Source organism: Erythrolamprus reginae, chromosome 1 (genome assembly GCF_031021105.1).
Source record: "Erythrolamprus reginae isolate rEryReg1 chromosome 1, rEryReg1.hap1, whole genome shotgun sequence".
Lineage (NCBI taxonomy): Eukaryota > Metazoa > Chordata > Lepidosauria > Squamata > Dipsadidae > Erythrolamprus > Erythrolamprus reginae.
In genome coordinates this window covers 238,403,075-238,418,494 of record NC_091950.1, presented here as the reverse complement: position 1 = coordinate 238,418,494, position 15,420 = coordinate 238,403,075, and the positions used below count along the sequence as shown (strand labels likewise).

The following is a 15,420-nucleotide window of genomic DNA, read 5'->3' as shown; positions in this document are numbered from 1 at the left end:
GGCCCACAGAGTTGGCCTTTTCTGTTTCCTGTCTGCCAAACAATGTCAGTTGGCGGGGCTACAAGGAAGAGCCTTTTCTGTGGCAGTTCTGACCCTTTGGAACCAACTGCCCCCGGAGATTCACACTATCCCTGCCCTACCAGCCTTCCAGAAAGTCATTAAGACCTTGCTTTTCTGGCAGGCCTGGGGCTATGAAAGACTGAATGACTGAAGGTTTGAAGGTTTTCAATAGCGTTATTGATTGTTTTTATAATTCATTTTGATACTGTAATTTTTATAATGGTTTTTTATATGTTATTACCTGCCCAGAGTCCACTGAAATTGGGTGGCATATAAATCTGGTCAAACAATTAAACAATTAAAACCTCAAAACAGAGCTGGCAAGACACCATCAACAAAAATATGCAAGCCGTGGGCCTGTGCCCTGGAGACCCAGCTGACCAGGCAAAGACGCGTTCAATGATCTGAAAAGCAGAGCCTGCACCTGCGGGAATATGCTAGGAAGAAGAAAAAGAAATAATTGAAGTGGGACCCACTTCATTTCAGCTTACTCCATCTCACAGAATCATAGCTATGGGAAAGAATAGTATATGAAGGAAAGCTGTCCTTTGGAATAAGAAGAACAGGATACAAATGAATGTATCTTGAGTATAAGAACATCTTTAGAAATATTGCTGAAAATAAAGTTATATATCTACTACATTCCTACTGTACTAAAGTATTAAGTACTAAATGATTTATGCCATGAAAGAAAAAACACTAGTTTCTTAGCAAATTATATTGGCTTCAGGTGAGTTACATCTAAAGGCTGACAAATCCATAATTTTGTAATTGTACTAAAAGCTTATTAGTTATTGTAGCCAATTTTATTAAAAGCACACATTCTCCAGGCCTCCCATTTTTTATATTTAGCAAGGTATTAAAAGTTTAACTTTTTCCCTAAAGTGCTGTGCTGAGACCTTATTTGCTCTCCTTCAATTTTGAAAGAATGTTTTTCTGATTTCTAGAACGACTACTTCTTTCAGTAGATTGGAATATATTTCATGAAGACTTGATGACTTAAATGTGGATATTTCTTCATATTAAGCAGCTTATAGCTTCCTTGTACTAAATTATTGTGTGTGATAAGTACTTCTAAAAATATGTAATATACACATATATATCTTCTTTCTTTTTCTTTTTTGTTTTGCAGGCTTTTCCATGTATCTCAACAGGCATTTATGGTATGTAAAACTGACTGTGAATTTCTATATAACAAAGTTTTATGGCACTCAACTTAAAGTGATTGTCCTTTCTCCCCTTTATTGTTTTAATTTATATTCCATGGATTAGTAGGGCAGTCTATGCTGATAAGCTGGTAAAATTACAAAATTAACATGCCAATTTAAGTAGATAGAATTGTGCTATATAGAGTAAGAACAGGGCTTGGTTATCTTGAAGCAATTTTTCTAGCTACATAAGTTAACAGGGGCATTCTGGTGGGAAAACAATTAAAGCAAGTTTGTTTTTAGAAACACCTAGTTGTGATCTTATGTTTGGTAATAAAACTGAAGGGTAGAAAGAAATTATTTTATACTGCCTTTATTTTCTGTGGCTCAGGGATTCTTTCCCCCCAAGAGAGATAGAAAGAAAAATAAAAGATGTGTGTGTGTGTGTGTGTGTGTGTGTGTCAAAAGATCAGTGAGTCCCTGACTAAAAGGACACCTTTTATATTTTTATAACTACCATTTTTTACAGAACTACTATGGTGCAAGTTAGGGAACAAGTCTGAATTCCTCTTAAAATGAGCACCCAAAATAAAACTTCAAATTATTTGAGTTCTTTATGTTCCTGATTAAATTATTTGTAATTTAAAAACTAGAGACAGCTTACTATATATGTTGCATGCCAAAATGCCTTAGTAAAAAAAAAAAAAGAAATTTATGTCTTCATGTATATATAGATGTGTGTGTGTGTGTATTCTGTCGAGTCACCTGGCATACCCAAATATGAGAGGGATCATACTGCTTCCTTTTGCCTTTCAGCCCCATTCCAGGGGCCATTCAGACACCAAACCATATTTTCCAAACTTGCAAAAAATTGATAAAGAAATAAAGGGAGAGTAATATAGATGTATTTGAGCTTTTTGGCTCTCATCAGCTAGCCATATCCTTCTAGAATTTGAACCTGGGCTGCTTCTGCCTTGCCTGGAGGGGGCTGAAAGACAAAAGGAAGCTCCCTCCCATATTTGGGTATGCCAGGTGATTCAAGAGAAAAACGTGTAATATTTTCCTGGCTCAGCTGATAAAAGGAAGGAGAGCGTGTGGCTTAGAGGGCAAAAGAACTGCCTAGCAAGGCAAAAGCAGCCCAGGTTTGATTGCTAGAAGGGTATGGCTAGCTGATGAAAGCCAAAAAGCTCAAAATAGATCTATACTAGTCTTCCTTTTATTTCTTTATCAGTTCTTTGCAAGTTTGGAAGATGGATGGATGGATGGATGGATGGATGGATGGATGGATGGATGGATGGATAGATAGATAGATAGATAGATGATAGATAGGTAGATAGACAGACACATACACACACACACACACACACACACACATACAGATACATACACGCACACAATTATATCTTATGATTCCCTAGTGAGTCCTAGAAACTAAATTTTTAACTTAATAACAAAAATATTATTTTGCATTTGGTCCTGAAATTAAAACAAAAGAATCTTATAGTTTTTCTAGACTATTATCAAAACAGAACATAGTAAAAAAAATCTTTGTTTTAATAATCTATCCACTAGAAAGTTGATGTATGATGGAATTTTCTGGAATCTCTGTGTGATCATCATCATCATCATCATCCTCCAACCAGATTTTTATTCTAACTTTTTAAAAGATTTAATCAGCTCAAGGCAACAAACATAACTAACATTCCTTTAGCTATTCCAATTTGACATCAAAATAAGATGACTAGATGTCCCAATTTCCATGGGACAGTCCCGCTTTTTTGCCCATTTGTCCCGCATCCCACTGGGTTTTTAAAATGTCCCCCTTTTTTGACATACCAGCTGGAGATTGCATCGGAGCTGCTTGCTGTGTGTGTGGGTGGCTTGAAGGGATTGGCCAGCAAGCAGCTCATCTTCCACCCTGGGGGACTGGGATGGGCATAAAGGACGTTGACGCTGCTAAAGAGGTGCCAACGCTGCTGCTCCTCAACCTGCCTGAGCAGCTGATGCCACACCCTCTTGCAGGGAGAGAGAGAGGCAGGATGGGCGGGGTGGCTGGAGAGTCCCGGGTGGCTTCCCATAGAAGCTGGAGCAGCGGATTCGCCGTCTCAGCCCTCTTCATCAGGTGCTCCTCCTGCTCGAGGGTTGATTGGCAGCACACCAGGAGTTCTGTTGATGTTCCCGTCTGCTGGCTGCATGAAGGAGTGTGCCTACCAGGTCTGAGCGTCGTGAAAGAGAGAGAGAGAATGAGAGAGAGGAAGAGAGAGAGGAAGAGAGCAAGAGGAAGGGAAGGAAGGAGAGAGAAAGAAAGAAAGAAAGAAAGAGAGGGAGGGAGAGAGAGAGAAAGAGAGAAAAAAGAGGAAGGGGGAGAAAGAAAGAGAAAGAGGGAGGAAGGAAGGAAGGAAGGAAGGAAGTGAGAGAGAAAGAGAGAGGAAAAAGATAGAAAGGAAGGGAGAGAGAAAGAGAAAAAAGAAAGAACGGAAAGAAAGAGAAAGAGAGAAAGGGAGGGAGAGAGAGAGAGAGAAGCGGAAGGAAGGAAGAAAGAGAAAAAAGAAAGAAGGAGGGAGGGAGAGAAAGAGAGAAAGAGAGAAAGAGAAAGAGAGAAAGTGAGGAAGAGAGAGTGAGAGGTGGGAGGGAGGAAAGGAGAGACAAAGAAAGAAAGGGAGGAAGGAAGAGAGAGAGAGAAAGAGAAAACAAATTTGCTTTTTTTTTTTTTGCTAAACCTTTAAGCACCCCCCCGCCCCGCCCTGCTCAATGGTGTCCCTCTTTACCAATGTTAAAATCTGGTCACTTTACATTAAAACAATTAAGCCTGTTACAGGTCTGATGAAAGGGCGAGCTTGCCCCAATAAATCTTGCAATATTTGAAGCATGAGAGATTCCATCGCTAATTGCAATAACCCCATATCTGATATTTCTTTCTGATTTTGTATGCATATACTACATGAATAATTTTGTCACTTGTTTGAATGTTAAAGCCCAAATGGATAAGCAGGCTTATGATTCACAACATTTTACTAAAAGGATTGTGAAAGAAACTCAGTTGCTGTATGATAAAATGACTGTTATTGTCCCCAAATTTAATTTCTATGGAGAGCATTCAGAACATATCTCTGTTGCCTCTCAAGCTATTGCATACCCCTAGCTTCCAGTGTACGTAATCACATTTAATCTGACAATATTTTAGTGCTTATTAACAATAAAAATAAAGGTGAACTTTCCAGGACACAAAAATTGATCTGACATATGAAATGTCTAGTTAATAGTCAAAAGCTATGTCACTGTTCTAAGAATATTATAGAACCAGCAAGCTTTTAAATCACATTGTTTTGATATCAGTTTTCTCACAATGTTAAGAACATTTTTTAATACTTTTTATATATTAATGTCATTTTTAGTGTTTTTCTGACCATTTAGTTACATTGGTGAAAATCAGTTTGCAGAATAAAAAGAGAAAATATGAATTTATAAGTGATAGATTTCTTGAAATAGACTGTCAATAGATCAGTAAATAGTCATGCAGTTTTTCCACAGTGCTTCTTAAAGATGGACACAGCATCCAGTATCCACTTCATATTAAATTAGAAATGATCTACGATTATCTGTGAAACCTGCAAAAATTGAGAAGATATGTTCATATGTGTTTTGTGAGACTGCTAGGATTAAAAAAAAAATCTGCCTATTTCCTTCAAAGCACACCCTTTTTGGAAACAGCCACAGTTTCAAAATTTCCTTTTCCTTTCCCCAATTGATTGATGCAACGATGAGGAAATATAGATTCAGTGATTTTTCCCCTTCCCGTTTCCTTTCATATATTTATCTGGGTCATTTCAATACTCCAGGTAAATACATCCCGAGAACATATTTCTATTTGGGGATTTCCTCTATAGATTAGACTTCATTATCAAATATTTTAATCTTGTTGTTTGTTTGTTTGTTTGTTTGTTTCAAATTAACTTTTAGAAATCCTTTAATTTTTCTCTATGAATGTAGCTTGGGAGATTTTTTTTTAAAATCATCACCTCCATATCCTGCTCATAAAACAAGCTGCAATATAGTCAACATCTAAATGAAAATCTGGATTGGTTTCACTCTTTGCGTCTTCTACCTCTGTACAAACTATGTTATGAGTTATGAATGGAATACAGTACATGATTATTTGAGGCTGTGTCCACTCTCATTCATATCTTTAGTCTCCACACAAACATACATACTGTACCTCTCTAAAATTGGTTGAGGATGGGTTTGAGAGTATAACTTTTGATGGTTTCGTATTTCCATTCGTAGAAATATTTTGTACCTCTGAAATCTCTATTGGAGTGTCCATACGTTATTCACAAATTAAGTGACAGAGATAGTCTTTCTATGTGTTTCCCATTGTGGGTTTATGACACATGATTTTACACGAAGAGTGCTGTAGTGTAATCACGAGAAAAGAGTTTGGAATAGGTTTTGGGAATGATTATTATATTGATTGATTTTGCAATTCTTATTTAATGTGGCTGCTGTTTGGGGGCTATTAGAATAAAGTATTTCAGTAATTTGATTAAATAGTCTGTAAGAATTTGTCACATGCATTATTAAATGGTGATCTTATTTTGAGCTATGTTCTGCCCATCTTTCAGAGAATTTCTTCATTCAATTTCCCTGTGGAATATTTCTCACATGCATAGAAATTATTAGCAGGATGTCCATTGATTAATTCTCACCCTCTAAAATTAGTATTAATAAGACATATTTAGCCCAGAAGTTGACTCCAGAAGGAAGTTTAAAGCTATTAAATTCAGTTCTTTGATGGGCAACTTTCTTATTCTAGTTTTACTGAATGGTGAAATATAGGAGATTTTTAAATTTGTGTTTTCTGCCAAATAAATTGGCTTTTATGCTTCCCTATCATTTGACTCCAAATTTCAAAATCCATAGGAAGTCTTGTTATAAATACATTATTCTCACACTATACTATATTCTCCTTCACCACAAGCTAGGAAGACAAATGTCTGCAGATCTCCTAAACATCTACTGTGTATGAAGAGAAAAATAATATTATATTATTTTTGTTACTGAAGTGAATTAGGGATAGAAATTTATTTATATCTCAGGATGTTCTCTATCTTAAACTTTTGATTGATCAAAACCTTGATGGACAACAGAAGCCAATACCTATGGACCAGTGAAGGGCTACCAATTTTTTTACTACCACACTGTGGGTGTGGTTTATGCATTTTCTATCAACATCTTTCAGTCCAAATTGGGTGCTCTGTGGTGGAGCTCCATTTTTGCTACCCCACTGCGTTCCCCCCCATCCGGGCAGTAGCTCACCCCTACTATGGACCCATATGGTAATAGCCGTGACATTTGGTAAATATTGATTTGAAATGTAAGAAGAATAAATGGTAAATAAAATGAGTTAACAATGAAATGAAATGAAACAGATCTGCTGCCTCTTGTGAAAATAAAAAAGGGGAAGGACATAATACACCTGAATGAAAGTATTCTAATCTTGTGTTATTGATAAATTAGATGCAAGAGAGCAGAATTAAAAGGCTAACATATATTTCAGAAATTATTAATTATTATTATTTAGGTTGTCATGGATGAATATGAAAATAGGCAGTTATAAGTTATACATTAGTTAATGGTATCAAGTAAAACTTAGAAAGATTTTGTGGTTTATGAGAAAGATTGCACAATTTTGTGAAAAATTGTACAACATTCATGGTTTGATGACATGAATGGATCATAGGAAGAAGGCAGGACTGTACAAAAAGAGTAACTGAGCATTTGGAGACCCATGAATGAATGTGAAAAGCAGCTGGTGAGCATCTGCTTAGAAAAGAGCCTGGGTGGTTTAAGCGTAAGTTTGTTTGTGCATTATTGTGGAAAAGAAATTAATCAAAAACTTTTGATCCAATTGTTTATGATGAAGAACCGGGGAAAGAAGTTAAGGGATACAAGAAAGATAATAGATTATTGGTTCTAAAAATGGAATAATGTATTATTTGGTAGCATCAGGAATGGATCTTGGGGGGGAAAATCATTGAATCAAATATAGAAAATGAAATAAAATAGAGAAAAAGTAGAATAACTGTTAGAAGAGAAAGTATGAGTCTTGTATGAAAAAGTGGACACATTAATTTCCCTCCAGAACCAAAATGAATATAAGGAAAATCTTTGTGGAAGCTTTTGGCTACATAATAAAAATAATATTACAGAGTGTCAAAAATATATGGATTTATGCAAACAGTAAGTATGAGAAAGGGCTTTGATGAAAGTATGTGGTAAAATAGACCCTGAATGAGGAAATTTACTCATTATGGAGGATAACATGCAAAAAATGATAATGAGAGTAATATATATGTATGTATGTATGTATGTATGTATGTATGTATGTATGTATGTATGTATATGTATATGTGTATACATATACATATATATATGTTTTTTATGTCGGATCACCCTGGTATATTGAAGGAATGTCACAGCTCCTTTTTGCCTCTAGGCCCAACCCAGGGCCATTTCAAGGCAGTTAATTTATTCATAGCCGACAACTATATTCTGTATGTATCACATGTTTTTTGCTGAAATTTTAAAATTAAGGGAGACTAGGATGGCACCATTTTGGCCTTGTTTTGGCCTCATCAGATAGCCACACCCTTACTGGGATTTGATCCGGCAGCTTCTGCCTTGTAAGGCAGAGAATATACCAGGGTGATCCGACATAAAAAACATATAGCCCCTCCCTGGTACAGAGCTGAAAGGGATCAGGTCTGGTAGCTCAGCTGTTAATTATCTGCCTTACAAGGCAGAAGCTGCCGGATCAAATCCCAGTAAGGGTGTGGCTAGCTGATGAGGCCAGAACAATGCTGAAATGGTGCCATCCTAGTCTCCCTTAATTTTAAAATTTCAACAAAAAACATGTGATACATATAAATATATACGAGGTCCCACTTGTCATCTTCAGGCTGGTGCTTCTGTGCTTGTTCTACAACAAGGACAGAAGCACCAGCCTGAAGATGACGAGTGGGACCTCGTCAAAACATTGCCAGAAATCTCCAAATCCTGCACAGGAAGAAACCCGAATATGCCAAGACCGTCATACCTGTACCCGTGAAAATCTATGAAAACAAATATATATATAGGTCTTGGTATATATATAATTCTCAGCCTTACAAGGCAAAGGCTGCAAGTTCAAATCCCAGTGAGAGCCTATGACTAGCTGATGAGGCCAGAATAAGGCCGAAATATATCTATCCTAGTCTCCCTTAATTTTAAATACACACATACACATGTTTTCATAGATTTTTCAAGGGTATAAGTATGTAGGTTTTGGCATATTTGTGTCTTTTGTCGTGTAAGGTTGATAAACTCCTGCCGATGTTTTGACGAAGTCCCACTCATCATCTTCAGGCTGTTGTCTCAGATGAACAAAGCATGATCTAAGCTGCTGTCCCTCTATAAATACTGCTAGGTGGGTGTGGGGTAGTGGCTCAGCTGCTGCAAGTGGCTTGGTTGGCTGTATTGAAACATCCTGATTAGTTGGTGGGGTAACACCTTGAGTAATTGATGTAGTTGATGTATGCAGATTAGTTGATGTTTTACATTAGGGGTGACATGCTGAGTAGTTGTGGCAGTTGATGCCTGCAGATTAGTCAGCTGTTTTGTAATGTACATCTGTGGTGTAATATCCCGGGTTTTTGTTTTGCTCCAAGTTTATGGTCAGGCTATGTGTTTACGACGTGTGTCAGTTTGCTTTGTGTGTGTGTGTGGGGGGGTCCACTGTGGTTTGGCTTCTGGGTGGTGGTTATATTGTGTCTGTGGGGTGGGTATGGGTTTGGGTCTGGGGAGGGTGATTGATGGTGGCTTCCTGTGCTGTTCTGTGTCTGGTGTCAGTTTTCGTGGCTGGGATTTATTTGTTGATTAGGGCTAGTTTCCAGGAATTGCCCAAGCACAAAGCCAAAGACAACAGCCTGAATATGGCAATACATTAACTTATGACCAGTGGTGGTCCTGAGCCTAAATGGTGGGGAATGCGGTTCTGGTGGTGGTCATGTAGCGTGTAGCCTAGCTCCGGTGGCAACACCGGGTGTGCACATGCATGCATGCACATGCATGTGCCACCAGCACTTCACTGGACCTATGCCTGCCCTGCCCTGCCACGAGCGCTGCCTTCCCCCACCGTTCGTCCCTCGCTCACCTCTCGCACTGGCTCTCCCCACCACCTGCAGAGCTGCCGTTCGCCCCAAGAGCGAGAGGCAAGTGAGGTGAACGGCGGCAAGTGGGTGGTGGTGGTGCATATGGCAGCAGGCAGTGGGGAGTGGGCACTTACTTGTTTGACCATTTCCAGGTTTTTCCTACTTAGATAAACAACATACTTGTCTAAAAACTGCTTTCTCCACTCTGCTCCCAGCCTTTGTGCTGAGGTGATTACATACATAGAATGCAAACCTATAGTGATTGTATACTACAGTCGGTATACTTACAGTACACAATATATTTACAGACATAAACAGCTACAGTGAAAACTTCTTCTTTGTAAAAATAGCATCTTCTCTCCTCTTAACATCTGACATCACAGCTTGCAGAAGCTTTTTAATAGAAACTGCCTGATGATGCTTTCTCAGCAGGATGGCTTTCTTTATATCAATTTTGTTGTTGTTGGTTTGTAAATGCATGCAGCACACATTGAAAATGTAGAAGGGGTGATGTTTCATTTCTTTTTTCTTTTGTGTAGAATGGGGAGAAAGGATTTTTTCTTAGTCCAAGAGTAATATGTGATTTTTAAAAGTTTGTTGGTCAGCCAGAAGGTCAACTGATAGGCTTGTGGTATTTCCTGCCTATTCAAATCAGGTTCAAGGCCAGCAAAAATAAAAGTAGTTTGCAAAATAACTTCAAACTTGTTTGTAAGGGATTAGGAGTAAAAATTATGGGTGACAGTCTTATTTCAGTTTAATAATAGACAATGTGAAAAACACTTTTTCAAGATGTAGAAGCTGTCTATATTCTTTGATTTTCAGTGGATCCATTGTTTGGTACACCACTGTTACACCAATGTGAAGGTTACATGCTAAACAGAATTGTGTAGAGTTTGATAACTCATGAAGAAGCTCACTTATACTATAGACCAGAATTTATTAAAGTATCTTTATATTCTCGCTTCTCCATGTGCTTTCCTTGAGCCGTTGGCCTGAAAGACCACCCCCAGGTATTTAAAGGTGGTTACCTGCTCTATTTTGTGCTACTTAAAGATGAACAGGCCATAATTACAGCACTGGTGGCCAGATTCTGCGCAGCAGCAGTGGGGATTCATCGCAAATGTGTGCCTTCATAGCGAGATATGTTATATATTTACAATGGGTCAATTTTGGTTGCTCAGCCAAAAGTCATGAATTGTGTAAGTCATTTGTCTCCAGATGTCCAAGAACCTCAACACCTAGCATGTCTATGTTGACTTGGATGACGACCAATTTTGGATGGTCAACGAACTGTTGTAAGTCAAGGACTACATTTATCACCCAAGAATCTGCTACTATGATCAAAGAGATACTAAAATGTCTAGATTCTAAGAATCTGAAACGGTTCTTGGATGTTCTGTTTTTCTGGTTTTTTCTTGTTTTTTTAAATTATTATTAATATTATATTGATGGTCTTTGACTGTAATAAAGGTCTATACCTAGAAATATTCTCACTTTAAATATTTGTCAAATGTTTCTTGAGCTAGGCAAAACTTAACTGCAATTTTCAGCACAAGAAGCTATCTAATTCTTATTTTTATATCTTTATATCTTTATTTGAATTTTAACAAATGTTTTATTTGCTTAGCATAAAGAATCTGATTCATTGCAACAGATGTGTTATAAATATTTTCCATTAAAAATAGTAAAAAAGCTAATATTTCTTATATATGTATATTCTTCCTATATATGAAAAGAAACGAGACCAAAGATGTTTGCAATATTTCTCACTGTAGTTAAAACAATTCTGAGAATCTTTTTTTTTTGTTCATTAGATAAGCACATTAGACAAGAAAGCTACTGTATTCGTGGAAAAGACAATTGTAACCAAATAAAAATTTGTAGAGTCTTCTTCAGTGAATAACTAGGGATGTTCCTGAGTCAGGAAACAGATTTGGATGATGCTCTCTAACAGCTTCTTAAGTTTTTACTTTGTGGATATGGCTTCTGATTGTAACTTCTGATTTTAGCCTGGAAAGTAGATTCTGACTATCACTTTTGCACCTGCTTAATGTACTGTGTTCTATTGATTACTGTGAACCATTTCACCTGTCCTCTGGAAATGTGACATTTTTTAAAAAAAGCTAATGTATCATTAGCAAAGGAAATTCAATAGAAATAATAAAATGTGGCTTTTATCAGGTAAATTAATTTTAATAGCATAGTCGGTGGAAATACTTACTTTTATTAAAGTCCTGCTTGCTCACAATTTTACAGAATGGAAATTTTTAAAAACATTCACAAGTCAAAGGTAAGCACATTAAATTGTAAAATATTCCACTTACTTAACAGATTTGCTAAATTACAATTTGGAACAGGAACAATTTTCAGGAAATTTCTTTACTGAAGAAATAGAAGTGATTTCTTTAAAAATAAATTTGCAACTTATGTATTTGATCTTTCAAGTGCTATGATTTTGCACTCTCATCTTTTCAAGTTTTTTTAAAGGTTTAGTTTCCCCTTTCTTCCTGCTTTCATTGACATATCAGTATGAAAGGCTGACAACCTGCATTATAGGATGTTCCCTTTTCACTGTGCCAGCAATCATAGATGATCGTTTGGGAGACTAGGGATAATTAGAGAGGTCAGGAACATAGAGGAATGGTTTTAGATATGATGGGGTTATTACTAAAATGATATACTGGAATAATAGCTTTCACTTGTTCCATGAATATCGAAAACCTACCCTTTTAGATCCTGGCATTTTGCAATTACATTAGATTTTAGCTCCATAATACTCACCCTATAAGGTATGTCTAGTATAATATGCACATCTTAGTGAGAATAATAATTATTAAAATAATGAAAATGGTTCATAAAAGCCTTTTAAAAAAAAATTCTAGTCTGAAAACATTTCTTCTGATTTTTGACTGTCATGGTGTAGCATCACTCTCCTACTGAAACTAGTGAATGCAATCATGAGCTAATGAACTAGCTTTAATTTAGGTGCTACAACTGATAAGAGCGAGCCAGAAAACATGATTCTCTCTCTCTGCCCTCTCTTTTCTTTCTGCTGATTCACTGTGATTGATGTAATAAGCTCTGTGTTAGTTTGGTGTATTTGTAAGCTGTAATGTATGTCTGATATGTAAGACAAAGACAGGCTTGTAACATTATTGTATTGAGAGATATTGACTGATTTGAATGTGTATGACTGGACTGTTTAACTTGACTGTGCTATTTCTAAAGTAACACTATTTTTATACATTTTAATGTATCTGTCTTGTATGACTGAATAATTACTCATATCTCCTGGATATCTGCTGGAATCCCACGTTTTCCTCTGTGCCTTTCCTAGATAACTTACTGGTTATGGGCCCAGTGAAGTATTTCCAGTGAGTATTGATAGTGAGTAGTGAGAATATTCAGTTTGTATAATCAGACAGTTAAAGTTGTATTTTGAATTAATAATGGCACAACTACAGTCAACTAGATTATCCCTGATAACCAGTGATGGGCTACCAAAATTTTTACTACCACACTGTGGGCGTGGCTTATGCATTTTGTTTCAACATCTTTCAGTGCAAATTGGGTTCTCTGGGGTAGAGCTCCAAATTTTGCTAATGGAACTGTGTTCCTGGCCGTTTCTGTAGAAGCCCATCACTGCTGATAACCCAACTGAATGGAACAAACTGTGTTTCCTGGTCTACAAAATGTAGCCTGCTGTTACATTGTGAAGGACAATGGACTGTGGTAATTAACACATAACTGCCAGATATAACTGCCAGATATAACTGCCTTGGATGCCTCAAATGATAAAGATGCAAAGAAAATAGATGACTATAAACGGGACAATGAAAAGGCTCTTAGCAAAATTGGATTAAAACTGAATTACCAACAGCTGGTTCATATTCGTGGTGAAGAACCTGCTGCTAGATGTTGGGACATTTTGAAAAGATTTATGTTTGTAATAGTGTGGGTGCACACATTCATCTTACACAAAAACTGTTTAGAGCCCGTTTGCTGAAGGATGGTGATGTGTTAGCTCATTTAGCATTGATAAAGAAGATATTGCAAGAGCAACATGAAAAAGAACTGATATTTTCTGAGTTGCATCAGGTTAGCATAAAAACATGTAAACAAGTTTACATAATTATTTCTTCATTGGATGAGAATTATGATGATTATGTGCCTTCGCTGGAAGTTTTGACCAGAGATGAACTGACATTGACTGGCATAACTGATAGAGGAATCAAGGAGAAGGCAGGGCAGATAACAGATGAGGGAGAAACAACCACAAGAAGAAGAGAAAATATCATCAAATGTATATTTTGTTAGTAATAGTAATACTACTATAGTGTTACTATCTTTAAACATTGGCGCCTAAACAACACTATCCTTAATTCTGTTATCTTCCTGTTCTAGCCTATTCCAGCCAACATGCTCCATAAATTTAGTACTTGCACTAATATGTATCTTAGTACCTTTCTCCCAAAATCTAAATGCCCTATGATTTTCCCCCAAGCTAACAAAATATAATAGCCTCACTCTATGTTGTCTTTTTCTTCTTACTTGAGTAGGAATATGCACCCAAGCTGGTACACCAAACATACGCAAATAACTTAAATCAGGCTTCCTTCCATACTACGGAGTGTATGGCATTTCCCCAGTTGTTACATTAACTACATTATTAAGAACATGGTTAGCACATATAAGAGCTTCAGCCCAAAGCTGGTCTGGCAAACCAGAATCAGAAATAATGGTTCTAATCATTGCTTGCAGTGTCTAATCTCTCCTCTCAACTTATGTTGAGGTCTACAAGGAACAGAACACCCATGTTCTATTCCAGCTCTTTGCAACTGATTAGAAACCTATTATTAGTACATTCTGAACCATTATCAATATCAACACTTATAACTTTCTTATTCATTTTACTTTACCCAAATCTTACCAATTGAAAAAATGTTGGTGTGTTTCTGCTTTAGATTTCAACAAATAACAGAAACCAAATCTGGAATAATGATCAACTATGCTAAGTATATAACCGGGTCCACCTAAACTAGTTTCTTAGAACCAATGATATCACCAAATATTACATCTAAATGTTCTTTAGTTTTAAATCCATTGAATCTGTTTGCAGGAGTTGCCTTGCTCTTTTCCTCATTACAAGCATTGCAATTTAAATATTAAATATTTTGTACAAGGTTTTAATTTTATACCATTAGCCAACTCAACAAAACTTTTCAAAACTTTAAAATTTGCATGTCCCATATGCCTATGCAGTAGATGGATATAATTATCATGTGGCTTTTTGTTAACAAAAACTGAGTTAGCCTTACATAATGGATTGTCATTAAGAGCAAACAAATCATTTTCTAACCTTGCTGTATCATTTTTTCCTTGCTTTTCAGTTTTACATTTATCTCTCTCAAATATTATGACATGTCTTTCATTTGCCAGAACCTTAACAGATAATAGATTGTATACTACTTTAGGTATATATAATATGGGTAAACTCTCATTTAACCATGAACAACATGTATTACCTTCTCCAGATGCACTCATTTTCCAACCATTAGCTAACTCAAGGGTTCTGCACATTTGTTAAAAATTTCCTTGTGATTCTTAAATTTTAAGTGAAGGGACCTCAAATATTTTTGTTGAAACTTTCATTGCTGCCCTACCAAGTATGCAGTGCGTTTCTTCACTACTGGTTCCTTAATTGTCAAACCTAAAAGGCAACATTTATCACCAATTTAGTATCATCTTCATTTTCAGTTTTAAGGCTGATTAGTTTGGTCTTATTTAACTCTAGTTCCACTTATTATAGGAATAATAATGTAGGCCCTTCATTATTGCAGGACAATTTCCAATTATCAACTATATACATACAATATTTGCTCCAGGTTATCAAATGTATGAAACAAGGCTATATGTTCACTCCTTATATATTCCATCTATATGCCAAACACTGAAAGAGGCTAAATTGGAATAAAAATGGCATCGTTTTATAAGTGAAGGAAGAAATATCAATAACATGTGCT

General features: G+C 36.4%; 1 protein-coding gene across 3 annotated transcripts in view; it reads left to right on the top strand.

Moving 5' to 3' along the window:
- The window catches only part of MACROD2 (mono-ADP ribosylhydrolase 2), a 1,339,842-nt gene that overhangs the window by 761,023 nt on the left and 563,399 nt on the right, over window positions 1-15,420 (top strand). For all 3 annotated transcript variants that reach the window (XM_070732607.1, XM_070732608.1, XM_070732606.1), the window contains one exon: window positions 1,193-1,223. In XM_070732607.1, the coding sequence (XP_070588708.1) occupies window positions 1,193-1,223 (31 nt within the window). The remainder of the gene's footprint in view (window positions 1-1,192; window positions 1,224-15,420) is intronic.